The 13,457-nt window shown below is 46.3% G+C and overlaps 1 protein-coding gene across 21 annotated transcripts in view; it reads left to right on the top strand.

The window, feature by feature from the left end:
* KMT2C (lysine methyltransferase 2C) overlaps nt 1–13,457 on the top strand; it is a 224,940-nt gene that overhangs the window by 201,796 nt on the left and 9,687 nt on the right. For 14 of the 21 annotated variants that reach the window (XM_081038077.1, XM_081038085.1, XM_081038090.1 and 11 more), the window contains 10 exons: nt 1,999–2,208; nt 2,904–3,068; nt 4,454–4,595; nt 4,751–4,898; nt 6,269–6,447; nt 6,553–6,689; nt 7,503–7,752; nt 8,764–8,903; nt 9,320–9,427; nt 11,475–12,594. In XM_081038077.1, the coding sequence (XP_080894203.1) occupies nt 1,999–2,208; nt 2,904–3,068; nt 4,454–4,595; nt 4,751–4,898; nt 6,269–6,447; nt 6,553–6,689; nt 7,503–7,752; nt 8,764–8,903; nt 9,320–9,427; nt 11,475–12,594 (2,599 nt within the window). The remainder of the gene's footprint in view (nt 1–1,998; nt 2,209–2,903; nt 3,069–4,453; nt 4,596–4,750; nt 4,899–6,268; nt 6,448–6,552; nt 6,690–7,502; nt 7,753–8,763; nt 8,904–9,319; nt 9,428–11,474; nt 12,595–13,457) is intronic. The other 7 variants (XM_081038087.1, XM_081038084.1, XM_081038081.1 and 4 more) reach the window with 4 other exon arrangements.

The following is a 13,457-nucleotide window of genomic DNA, read 5'->3' as shown; positions in this document are numbered from 1 at the left end:
ATGTAATGTGTGCCTTACCACAGTGAGTCAAAAGGAACAAAAAGGAACAAAGTAAAATGTCTGTATTTTTATTGAAAAAAACTGTGCAATTTCCATTGACCACTTTGAAATACGTGCATCCTGTGAATGCCCTTTGGGGCTTCCAGGGACGACTCAGCAGGACTCGATGGTGTCGCAGCGTGGTAGTTGTGTCACACGCATACACACGCGAGCACATACTGCGTATGTAGGCACCTGGCCTGAGGAGTGTAAAACTCTGAAGAGTACAAAGAAGTAGCTACGTGGATAGCTGATGTCCTGTCTCTACAATAGAGAAAGCATGAAAGTACACAACCCAAATTACTACAGTGGTTACTGATTAAATTAGTTCAGTAGTGGAAATCTGAATGATACTCAGATTTTTGGCAGCCATTAACGTCTATGCTGCTTAAGAATGTTTATGGTCAAGTTTCAAAAGCAGCCACCAAAACAGACAACCAAGTGCAGACATTGTGGTTTTTAGTATAGACACGATAAAAGAGCAAGAACAGGTCCATTAAAATGTTAATTGTTTTTATCATTTATCAAAGGCAGGCTTTCCAGTGACTTTTAATCTTTTTCGCTCTTCTAGAATTAAAAGTATTCTTTGAAATGTAGTAACATCTGCTTTTTTAGGGTAGTTGTGAGGAATTGAGATGTCTGTAAAGCACTGAAAGTTCCTGGCCCACACACGCTTAGATAAGCTCTTGCACTGTCAGTCTTAGAAGCCAGTGAGGAATCTTAGGCCTTTCCTGCTCAGCGTGCAGTCCTGGGGACCCGCAGCCTGACCTGAGCTGAGCTGAGGGCTTTTAGGAGACGCAGACTCTCAGTCCCCCACAGACCTACCAATCAGAGCGTCTTTTTGACAAGATCCCAGGGGATTCCTATGCATATGAAGATGGAGAGGACAGCTCTAGTCTTGGTTGTCACTCACAGGTCTCTGATTCGGTGGGTCTGGGGGGACCAGAGAATCTGCATTTCTAACCAGTTCCAGTGCTGCTTGCTCTGCTGCCTGGGGCCGGCCCTGGGAGAAGCGTGGATCCAACCTGGGAACGGTAGTGTGGGCTGCTTCCCCTCCTTCCTTCTCAGCGTGAGCTCAGGCATTTAGCTCTTGGCCCTTCATAGCAAAAGTTTGCTGTCCATGTGCTAAGCCATTTAGAGTACAACTGGAAACCAACCAAGATTAAATGCAGAATACAGGAAAATAAGTTCAGCAACTGTAGTTGCTTTGAGCAAAGTACAGCTCAGTTCAGAAATAATGGCCCTAAAAATACTCTCGTATTTGTAGGTATTTGGTAGCACTACAATATTTGAAAAACCTGTTCGAGGACTGGTTCATTCTCACGTCTTAATTACAAAGTAAACCAAGGTGTATTTGCTTGTATATAGGCCTTCTTTCATTGACTTGAAATAGAGAGGAATTATTTTTCAGTCAGATGCGTGAGTGTGAGCTCTTGGAATGACCAGTTGTTTTTATTGATCTCTGAGGCTCACTGTTCTCAGCTGAGATGCACAGTCTATGAAGCTTTTCTGGACAGCGTCAGTTGTTTCTGCAGACCTCGTATTTCACCCAGCCCTCAGGGGAACCTAGAACAACTCAGCGAGACCACCGGAGGCCACACAGCCATCTGGCTAAGAGCGCCTTCCTCACGGCAGGAGTGGGGCCCTGTGGTCTGCGTCTGGCCCGACCGTGTGGGCAGGTCCGCGGGCAGTGCTCCCCCAAAAGGGAGCTGGCTGCACTGCACAGTCGTACTTTTCCTCAGGCTTGGCCACTTGCTGATTGCCACCCTTGAGAAGAATGTTCAGAAAGGGGATGATATGTTCAGAAAGAACACAGACCTTTGCTGCCCCCATCTTCTCTCCTGGACTTATGGCCCCCATGCTTGGAATATGTGCTGTAGGATGGCACTGGGTTAGCATGATCTGGAAGTCAGCATGTGAACAGTTCACTTACTTTCTTAACCTTTCTGATTACATTAGCAAACTTTGGGGGCTCAAATGCAAGGTGCTTTTGGATGTGGCAACAACCAGTTGTCCAAAGCAGATGGCGGTGAAACCAAGAAACAGCGAAGCAAACGGACTCAGAGGACGGGGGAGAAGGCAGCACCTCGCTCAAAGAAAAGGAGAAAGGAGGAGGAGGAGAGACAAGCGATGTGCTCTGCCTCCGACACCTTCACCCACCTGAAACAGGTGAGCCTTCCGTAGCAGCCCCTTTACAAATTCAAGGGTGTGAGAACATCAAATGCCTTTTCACCCTATTAAACTGAAACTCTCTTTTCACTGAGATCATTTCCTAATTAAAGTAGAGAGTTACGGGAATAGACATCTCAGCGAGGAAACTAATGGGGGTCAGAGCTGCACCGTGTTCTGTTGGCCCTGGGTCTTAAGTAAAAGAGATGCAAGTAGGTGACAGGCGGCATTCGCTTAGTGTCAGAGTTGCCGCTGAGCACCAAGGAAAGCTGTCCGCATTCCTCCCTGGGTGCAAAGAAATGCAGCGCTGGTCTCTCCCGACTGCGCGCTCTGTGCGTCTACCTCACCTCGTAGTTGTGACAGACGCAGTTGTGACAGACGCTGGGAGAGCCACTGAAATGCCCCTGGGGGTCCCTAGCCTCGATTCACACCCTGATGGGTGCTGAGCAAAGACAAGGAATGTGTTTTTCTTGTTCGATGCCTGACAGCATCCCTGTAAGACGGAGGAATAAAGTTTAAGTATATCACAAAGATTCTGTAGTCGCTCTCACTTTACTCCAGCATTTTGATATTTGAAATTTTTGTCGTATTTTTCTCAAGCCTTGTTTGACTAAGTTGCCTCAGGTCTTAGAAAAGTTGAGAAGTGCCCTGTTTTGTGTATCGTGTACATTACTCTCAAATGTGTTTTTTAATAGCAGCTCTCTCTGCTCCCTCTAATGGAACCAATTATTGGAGTGAACTTTGCGCACTTTCTTCCTTATGGCAGTGGCCAATTTAATAGTGGGAATCGACTTCTAGGAACTTTTGGCAGTGCTGCCCTTGACGGGGTTTCGGATTACTATTCTCAGTTGATGTACAAGGTATGTTTCTTCACCAAGGTGTCACCTCGCTTCCCGCTGGATACCATGTCAGCATGGGTCGAGCTTGTTTTTCCATCTAGTTTACATCTAATCTTCCAAATTTCATTTAAGCTGTAGTTCAGCTAAAAGGTTAACATTTTACTGGGTGAAGTGTTTTTAACATGAACAGTTGAGAAATATAGGTAAGAATAAAAATTGGGAAAAACATCCATTATATATTTCCATGGTAGAGAAAATATTCCCCTAGAGACATTATTAACTCTTGAAATGAATCCAAATTCATAGTAAATAGGATAAAAAAAATGTAGTTAGGAATTTACCCTGAAAAATGAAGTGAAAAAAAGTTCTTTATGTTATTTTGTCTTAATTAGGTATCAGTTGCAAGTGTGCATTCTTACCCTGCTACAGTAATATCAAACTAAATTGGGTTTATCTTTTGGTATATTTTTTTAAATCAAGTTTTATGATCACCTCATTAAACATTCTTTACTTCACATCTGACTTGAGTAAAATGGTTTGGTTTTTTGGGGGGGTTTTTTTGTAAAAATATTTGAGAGGGTCATCAGGTTTCCTGAGGGCTTCTCCTACTTTAACACTAAAATCATTCTCTTGTGCGCCATCGATGACTGGTGTCGGCTTTTCTCTTCAGTTAGAGCCTGTCCTAACTCTTGTAAATGCCGTCTCTTCTGATGCAAGCTGTCCTCCAGCACTTCATCTTCATGAAGGCCTAGGTCTTTGTCAGATTTGCAGTTTCACCTTGCACTTGATTTGCATGTTATTGGTAGATTCCAACAGCCAATCAGTAAACGACACAGGTGAAGCAGGGAGAGATGTTTGGAGGGGAGCTACATTTCTGAATGATTCAGTCATATGAGTACTACTGCTCCTGCTTTTGCTTCTTTTGGAGATTTTGGACAATCCAGATTCTGATATCTAGGATGTGAGTTGCAATGATAGGGTTAGGGCCACAAATTCTCAAGTTTTTTATAGAACTGGGGCATATTTTAATAAGAATTTTAAAAAGGAAATTTTGAGAACTTTTTACAATTTATTCATTGAATTTTAAAGCTATTCTTCACGGCTACAACAATGAAATTCAAAAAGAGTTGTCGAATCAAGTCAGGCAGAAAGTAAATTTGTTTCTTAATTTCCCAGCTGAGTCCTCACGCTGGGCCCAAGGCCCGTGGGTAGCATACGCCATCCCATCCTGAGTGCGTGTCCCTGCCCCCTTGGCCTGTGCACTTGTTTCCCTCTTGGTGTGGCACCTCGAATGCATTTCAGTAGCCTTGCTTCTATGTGCTAAAAATTCGCAGAAGTAAGTTTTAGCAGGGTGCTGGCGTGTTTGCTCAGTAGCATGTAATTTAAAATTTTTTGGTCTCCTGCAGCAGAATAATTTAAGTAATCCTCCAACACCCCCTGCCTCTCTTCCTCCTACACCACCTCCTCTGGCTTGTCAGAAGATGGCAAACGGCTTTGTGACAACTGAAGAACTTGCCGGAAAAGCTGGAGTGTTCGTGAGCCATGAAGGTACGAGGGGCAGATCCCCCCCAGCCCCCTCCCAGGTTTTCGCTGTGAGGAGGGTGCCTTTGCCGGCTGTGTGTGGAAACGGCAGTCAGATTGTACAGTTCAGCCCACTCCGATTTCCACTGAAGTACTCACCGTTTTGTGTCGTTGCTTTCCAGTGACTAAAAGTCTAGGACCTAAGCCATTTCAGCTGCCGTTCAGACCACAAGATGACTTGTTAGCCAGGGCGATCGCTCAGGGCCCAAAGACCGTCGACGTGCCGGCCTCTCTCCCCACACCACCACACAATAATCAGGAGGAAGTCAGGTAGGAGCTCCCATGTGCTCAAGGATTTTCTGCTTACTATATCGTTACTACATAGCTTTAAAAATGTACACATGTATGTATTTAGCATAATGTCTGTAGGAATAGCATGTAAAAACATTTCAGGGGTAATGTGAGTAATTTTCTTCAGTTTAAAGTTTATAAAACATTCTTACTATTAAATGAAATTAGTTTGTGAATGTTTGAAATCTTATTGCAATGTACGAAGTTAAATAATAACGATAATTGAGTAGATATTGAGGCAGTGGGATTCTCCGTGCAAAGTATTTCAAAGACCATTGTCCTTTAAAAGCTAGTAATATGGTTGACTGGGTTTACTGATAAGTGTTTGCAGATGTCTAAATAGAAGACAGTAGCCACAGATGTCAGAATGCTCTGTGGAAGAGCGTTTAAGGACCGTGCTGCCCAGAGTTTTGTCACTGCTTCGTATTGGTTCTTTAGCTCCCGAAAGTGACTGGGGAGAATCAGAGCCCTTAGTAGCTCATCGCCACCTGACAGATTCGGCGGAGAGGTGCTCCCAGACTCCATCTAATTATTCTGTCTGATGACAGGCCTCGTGGGATGACACATCATTTAGCCTATGCCCCTCCCTTTGCTGGGGAGGAAACATATCCCGATTTAGAATCTGGGTCCTTTTTTCTCCTGTACCCTGTTGCCAGAAGTTGCCAACTCTGTGACTCCAGAGCAGCGGTGGGGGGCGGTCCCCAGGCGTACCCCAGGTGGGGACCTGCTCCATCCTGGCGTTCGCAGGGAATCGTCTCCTCCTCTTGCTGTCTCTCACATTCTCCTTCAGCATGGCCGCGTCTCCTCTGGGGGAGGAGTGGCCACCACATCCATGGGGTAACCCACAGCGTTTAGCCTGAGACCACACTTCTCTCCAACCCCAGTCACCTTGGTAACCTCCAGCTTCTTGCGTAGACGAGGCTCTTCTTTTCTTCACCTTCATCAGTTAAGAAAAAGGACAAGTTTTCTGCTATCCTGAGACTAGGTTATGCAGCCCACGAGGTGCTGTGCAGGCATGACTGCTGCTGGGGGCGCTGCTGTCCTTTACAGCCATGCGCCTGCTCCCGTGTCCTGGGGTCTGCGAGCCGCTGTCTCTGTGCCATGTGGGGGTCTGACCTGCTTCCTTCTTGGGCAGCTCTTGAAACTCAGACAGCGAAGCTTTGATCAGAAGAAAACATACCACTTAAATTACTTATAGTTCTTTTCCACGAGGTTTCCTCTTTGCCCCTCAGCTGACTCACTGGCCATGAGAACTTTAGGTCCCGGCGGTAGATGGGGCTGGGCTGGTGCTGGAGGGCTCAGTGGGGGCTTCGTGCGTGTTGACGTGACGTGTCGTGTTCTCCTCTCAGGATGCAGGACCATGGTGGTGATCGGGACACTCCTGACAGCTTTGTTCCCTCATCCTCTCCTGAGAGTGTGGTTGCCGTGGAAGTGAGCAGATACCCGGATTTGTCACTGGTCAAGGAGGAGCCACCAGAGCCTGTGCCATCGCCCATCATTCCAATTCTGCCCAGCACTGTGGGAAAAGGTGGGGAGGTGCCAGTGCCGTCCCTTCTCACGGCCCCCAACCCCGTCCTGTCTCACAGCGCGCTGCTGACACCAAATCCCTCCCTTTGGTGTTTTTCCCTTCTAGGTTCAGAATCTCGACGCAATGACATCAAAACTGAGCCAGGCACTTTATTTTTCACACCGCCTTTCGGTTCTTCCCCAAATGGCCCCAGATCGGGTCTTATATCTGTGGCAATTACTCTGCATCCGACAGCTGCTGAGGTAAAGAAGGAGTGGGTTTGTCACATTATGAAGGAACGTGCCCCCAGTTTTCAGGGCTTGTCAGGTGGCTTAGCGCGAAATGAAACATACACAGCAGAGTCATTGAGGATAAAAGGTTAAAGCTAGGGGTGGGATTAAGGGCTTTTGAGTACTGTAAGCAAACGTTACCTCAAGGCAAAAGGGCAAAATGAAGTTCAAGTCCTCATTTCTTCATTAAAGGATGTATGATTTAGACAGCTCTTTAGAGGGAAGCCTTTTGATGACTACACAGAAAATGAAGCAGTAGAAAACCGCTTTGGACAGTATGAGCTTACGGAAGTAATATAAATGTTCAGATAGCAGCCGCTTCTGTGAGACACTAGTAGCTGCCGAGGAGGTTTTTACACTCCTAGTTCCCTGAGGACATTTCCCTGGCAACCAAGCTAGGCCAACGGTATGACAGTTTGGTCATTGCCAGCACAGCTGTGGGGTGACTGCGTCCTCGGCGACTGAGGCAGGTTCCTGTCCGGAGCTCTCGGCGCCCCCGTGCATGGAGCTGCTGACCGCTGTACAAGCGGACGAGGTTTAGCTTAGCCTGCGGCCGTGTCCTCCCCGCTGGCGGATACCCAGTTACCTACAGTAGCTCAGTGCTCTCTCAGTTAATGGGAATTGGAACCCCTGCATGAGGCTCTGTTTATGGAAGCTTTATTTGGACATTGGTCCACTAAAACACAAGTTTTCCTGAGACTCAAGTCTGAACAGTCGCTGGCCTTGCTTGCAGTGCGTGAGCCCCCGCTGCCCACAGGGGAGTAACAGTGCTCGTGTGTGTTCCAGGACATCAGCAGCGTCGTGGCTGCGTTCTCTGACCTGCTTCACGTCCGGATTCCCAACAGCTATGAGGTTAGCAGTGCACCGGAGGTGCCGTCCATGGGGCTGGTCGGTGGCCACAGGGTAAACCCAGCTTTGGAGTATCGGCAGCATTTATTTCTTCGCGGGCCACCACCGGGATCTGCAAACCCGCCCAGACTGGCCAGTTCTTACCGGCTGAAGCCGCCTAACATACCGTTTCCTCCCACAAGCAACGGTGAGCTTGTGGACATTTTAACCCCCAATATTTTCTTGATCAAGTCATGCGTATTCTCTGTAAAATCTCACTTTAATTGTTAATGCCTGACAGGTAACACGGTGTATAGACTTCGGTAAAATCATCTCTGGGGGTGTTCTGTCTTCTGTAGTGTGATTTCGGAGAGATGTGATAACGTGAACGAGGAAGTATTTGCCCTCTGAACAGGCGTAGCCGGCACCCCCAAACCCCCCTTCCCACTGCTGCTTGCTTCACATGCTGCAGAGAAAGCTGGCATCTTCCCCTGTGTTCTTTCCTTCTGCGCCCTCCTCCATCACATTCCCCTTGTTTTGCCTCTGCACTGTCCCCCCAGGGCCTTCTGCTCCTTTGGATGTGCCCATGCCTTCCCCACACCTGCTCTCCCGCCTCTGCCCCCACCGGTCTCTCCTGACGCTCCTGCAAGAAGCAGCAGCTTCTTGGCCCTTAACTCTGAACTCTTACTGGCAGTGTGCTGTGTCGGATTTGGAACTCAGCCACCACTGCTGCTGTCACACTCGTTTTGCCCTGCCTCGTGCCCTACGCGAGCACTGCCCCCTGCATGGGCCTCGAACTTGGGTACCCCTGAGGGCTTACATTGGTATCTTGGCTCTGGAACTTTCCAAGTCACATTTACTTAAGACTCATACACACATACGTCTTCATCTTTCACAAACATTTTTGTATCACCTTTACCCTCAAGCAAAAGTGGTATCTTCCCCGACCGTCTCGGCACTTAGACTGGACACTAATCCACCATGGTGCTTGGGTTTCTTCCGTGCTCCCAGCTGTTCCGAAAGGCGTGTGCCTTTATTTGCACCCTGGTGGCCACACACGTAAGCACTGCTTAGCAGATGAGACTTCTGTTAATTAACAAAGAATGACATAAGGTCAGTTAAATGGGCCACGTTATAAGAAGCTGACCTAACAGTTTTACACCGTCAGCGCTTGGTGTTACTGGTCAGTTTGAATCACTGACGAGCCTTTTGCCTTCAGGTCTTTCTGGATACAAGGGTGCTGGCCACGCTGTTGCAGAAAGCACGGCGCTCCGAACACAGTGGTGTTGTCACTGCAAAGTGGTTATTCTCGGAAGCGGCGTGCGGAAATCTGGCAGAGAGCTCGCCTGCGTGAGTAAGGTACTTTCATCTTTCTTCTCTGACCCCACGTGCATTGGGAGTGTCGTGGACACTGCTGTGCTCCGACACTTGAAGGGTCTGTTTCTGGGGACACATGTGCATGGGAGAAATACCAGCACACATTCGACGTGCTTGGGCTTGATTGAAACCAAACGGCGACAGCAGACGTGAACTGGGTGGTAATGAGGACGTGGGTTTCTCAGTCTTGTGGAATGTGGATGATGAAGTCTGTTCTGTAAATTCATTTCTCTGTAGCTGAGTTATGTGCTGCATATGGACATGGGTTACCTTTTTACTTTTAAGACAGGAAGCTACTTTCACTTTAACACAAGATAAAAACCAACAATATAGAGATCTTCTTTTTACTAACTTTTGCCCTCTTGTGATTCCGACACATTTCTCTCTTTGCTTTTCAGGATTTCCGAGAAAGCGCCAATAGAGTGGAGAAGGATATTGTCTTTTGTAGTAATAATTGCTTCATTCTTTATTCATCGACTGCACAAGGAAAACACTCAGAAATCAAGGTAACGTTAGGACAGTGGCCGTGAGTCAGCAGCAGGCGCAGAGGGACCTCTGTGTTCTGGGCTACGCCTGGAGCTCTGCTAGGGAGATACCGCGGTTCTCATAGCCCTCGGCCCGTGTGGCCGTTGCAAATTGAATAGCTTATTTGATGAGTGGACAGACTTGCATTGTATCTTAAAGGTTCAGAATTGAATGAAACACGAATACGGAAATCTTTAATTTTAGTTGCAAATATATTAATGACAACTATAAAATACTACTTTTATTGATCTTATCCCAATGGGAAAACCTGTTCACAAACCCAACTTAAGTCTGTTCGTGTATTCTGGGGAGAAATTATTTTGTTCATACCATGATCGAAATTACCCGCTTTACTTGGTTTTGTGTAATTTAAGTGTGTCCAGTTGTGTATTAATGCAGATGTTTGTTTTTCTAGAAAACTGTATCTGGTTTTGTTTGTTTTGTTCTTTTATAAAATTTATTTTTCAATTACAGTTTGACGTACAATATTATATTACTGTCCGGTGTACAGCATAGTGATTAGACATTTATATAACTTACAAGGTGACCCCGCCCCAATAAGTCCAGTCCCACCTGGCAATATACATGGTTATTACAATATTATTGACTATATTCCCTGTCCTATACTTTACATCCCGGGATTATTTTTGTAACTGACAATTTGTACTTCTTAAATCCTTTTTATTTTTTTTGCCCATTTCCCCAATCCCCTCTTCCCATCTGGCAACCATCAGTTTGTTCTCTATATATGTAAGTTCGTTCCTGTTTTGTTATTTTGTTTTTTAGATTCCACATATACATAAGTGAGATCATATGGTATCTGTTTTTCTCTGACTTACTTCACTTAGCACAGTACCCTCTAGGTCCATCCATGTTGCAAATGGCAAGATCGTATTCTTTTTTAAATGGCTGAGTAATATTCCCTTGTATATATGTACCACTTCTTTATCCTGTCATCTGTTGATTTACTGATGACGGCCATTCTGACAGGTGTGAGGTGATGTCTCACTGTGGTTTTGATGTGCATTTCCCTGGTGGTTAGTGACGTTGAGCAACTTTGCGTGTGTCTGTTGGCCAGATGATACATTTTTGATCCTTTGCATTGAAGGAATTTTTTTCCTCAAGCAGTTACTGTGCCTGGCATCCCTCCCTCCAGATTATTGCTCTTGTGTGTCTTTCTTGGAAGAATGTCCTGGAGGCTCTTGTATTTCTAACAGGCATAGGCCCCAGTTTAATGAAATCCAAGCTATATGCCTTATAAGTATGTTTAGACTTTAACTTAGAATTTGTCAGCATATGTGAGAGAAGGAATGGCTTTTTCACCAGACAGTTTCTTAAGTTGGTATGTAATTCCTGTCTGCTTCTGGATTCTATGTGAGGTGGATGAAGGTGTGTGAGAAGAGGGGAACCTGTGGGTTGGGGCTTCATTAGTTTATGATGCTCTTTCCCGAAAGAGAAGCTACTGCAGCTTCTCTCTGCTCAGTTCTTTCAGCAGCTGACTTAGAACTGGGCAGCCTCAGAGGAAAGTTGATTTTGTTTGACAAGGAACATGTTCCCCATTTATGCCAGTTAATTAAGCCTAAGATTAACAGACGGGAATTTCAGAGAGAGGATAAGCTCATAGAAGATAATATTTCGAAGTTCTTACTTGGTTTCACAAAAGCACTGTAACATTATGCAAATTAAATTAGCTAGCTCCTTCAGCGTTGATTTTTCTGGCTTTATTGTGGTTAGAAAGAGGAGTGTCCAGCAGGTGTAAGAACAGCATTTCTGGAGTTACGGCTTTGTAGAGAAGGCTTGGGAAGAATCCACCCGCCGTTGTGTTACTTTATCAGCGCTCGTGCTCCTCCCGGCCCCACGTAACTCCTTAGACGTTTGGCATCAACTTCTGTGCCGGAATCCTCACCGCGGACTTACAGACTCGCCCCGCACCCCGTGAGACCCTCGTGCTGGGCTGCTTCATTTAACTAGAATTGCTTTAGAGCTGAGGAATTACTCTTCTTTTTCATGTTTCTTTTTATTGCCCAGGAGTCCATTCCTTCATTGCCACAGTCACCTGTGAAAGACACACCTTCCAAGGCGTTTCACCAGTACAGCAACAACACCTCTACGTTAGACGTGCACTGCCTCCCACAGCTCCAGGAGAAAGCCTCCCCGCCAGCGTCGCCTCCTATTACTTTCCCTCCTGCTTTTGAAGCAGCCAAAGTAGAGGCAAAGCCGGATGAGCTGAAGGTCACAGTTAAGTTAAAGCCTCGGCTGAGAACTGTCCATGGTGCGTTTGAAGACTGTAGGCCGATAAATAAAAAGTGGAGAGGAATGAAATGGAAGAAATGGAGCATTCATATTGTAATCCCCAAGGGAACATTCAAACCGCCTTGTGAGGACGAAATCGATGAATTCCTGAAGAAACTGGGCACTTCCCTTAAACCTGATCCTGTGCCCAAAGACTACCGGAAGTGTTGTTTCTGTCACGAGGAAGGTGATGGCTTGACAGATGGACCTGCGAGGCTGCTCAACCTCGACCTCGACCTGTGGGTCCACCTGAACTGTGCCCTGTGGTCCACAGAGGTCTATGAGACCCAGGCTGGTGCCTTGATCAATGTGGAACTAGCGCTGAGGAGGGGCCTGCAAATGAAATGTGTCTTCTGCCACAAAATGGGCGCCACCAGTGGGTGTCACAGGTTTCGGTGCACCAACATTTATCACTTTACCTGCGCCATTAAAGCACAATGCATGTTTTTTAAGGACAAAACAATGCTTTGTCCCATGCACAAACCCAAGGGAATCCACGAGCAGGAGCTGAGTTACTTCGCGGTCTTCAGGAGGGTGTACGTGCAGCGGGACGAGGTCCGGCAGATCGCCAGCATCGTGCAGCGAGGCGAGCGGGAGCACACGTTCCGCGTGGGCAGCCTCATCTTCCACAGTATCGGCCAGCTGCTGCCCCAGCAGATGCAGGCGTTCCACTCCCCCAAAGCGCTCTTCCCCGTGGGCTACGAGGCCAGCCGGCTGTACTGGAGCACGCGCTACGCCAGCAGGCGCTGTCGTTACCTGTGCTCCATTGAGGAGAAAGACGGGCGCCCCATGTTCGTCATCAGGATTGTGGAGCAGGGCCATGACGATCTCGTCCTCAGTGACGTGTCGCCCAAAGGTAACGGTCACCTCGTATGCTCCCCACAGCGAGTCCTTCTGTGAGGCTCTGACTGGTTTATGTCCGTATTTCCAAGTTTTTTCTCATGTTTGTTTCATGTTTTATAACAACAGATGTGGAGTCTTCATTTACAAATGCAAATCCTAATTTCTTCGTATGATCATACCTTGCTCTCTGTCGTCCAGTTTTCTCAACATTTGCTAGACTCCCCTAGGTCAGAATATATATTCAAACATTGATTACATAAGTAGGAGAACAATGTGTTGGTAAAGGTCAGCTGTCATTCACATTGGGCACCCCCTTCTTCATGTCAGCTAGAAAGCAGGCTCTGTCTTAAAGCATATTATGTACGTTGTCTTACCTTAGGACAATTACGTACTAAACACATTTAGAGCTAGAAATTAGACATTTAATTGTGACCTTGGGTTAAGTCTAGATTGCCATTGTCATTTTTATTGAGTAGAAAGTACTGGGGAACTCTATTTTTAAGGTCAGCAGTTTTTTTAAAAAAAAGTATAAAAATGCTCTAAAGATGATTACAATACAAATACCAGTCTAACAGTTTCATTTAAATCTGAGGGGTAAGAAACATTGCTAGAGGTGTTGCTAAATGGACATTTGAAAATCTAGATAATGTGTTATATGGCCAGTACGAAATGAATTAACTGCTTGCATAAATTTCGGTTACTTTAAACTTTCTTTTCCACTTTTACTGTTTAATTGCCTTAATGTAATACTCTTTTCCCCCAAATTTCATAGTCTTTAGAAACAGTTGCCAGCTGGTAAGCAGGCGATGATAGTAGACTCGTGAGGGCAGGACTCGGGCTTTACTTGGGGACTGGGCAGCCTTTGTGAGCGGTTAC

The sequence above is a fragment of the Rhinolophus hipposideros genome (assembly GCF_964194185.1).
Source record: "Rhinolophus hipposideros genome assembly, chromosome: 25".
Taxonomy (NCBI): Eukaryota; Metazoa; Chordata; class Mammalia; order Chiroptera; family Rhinolophidae; genus Rhinolophus; species Rhinolophus hipposideros.
This window is presented reverse-complemented; position numbering and strand designations above follow the sequence as displayed.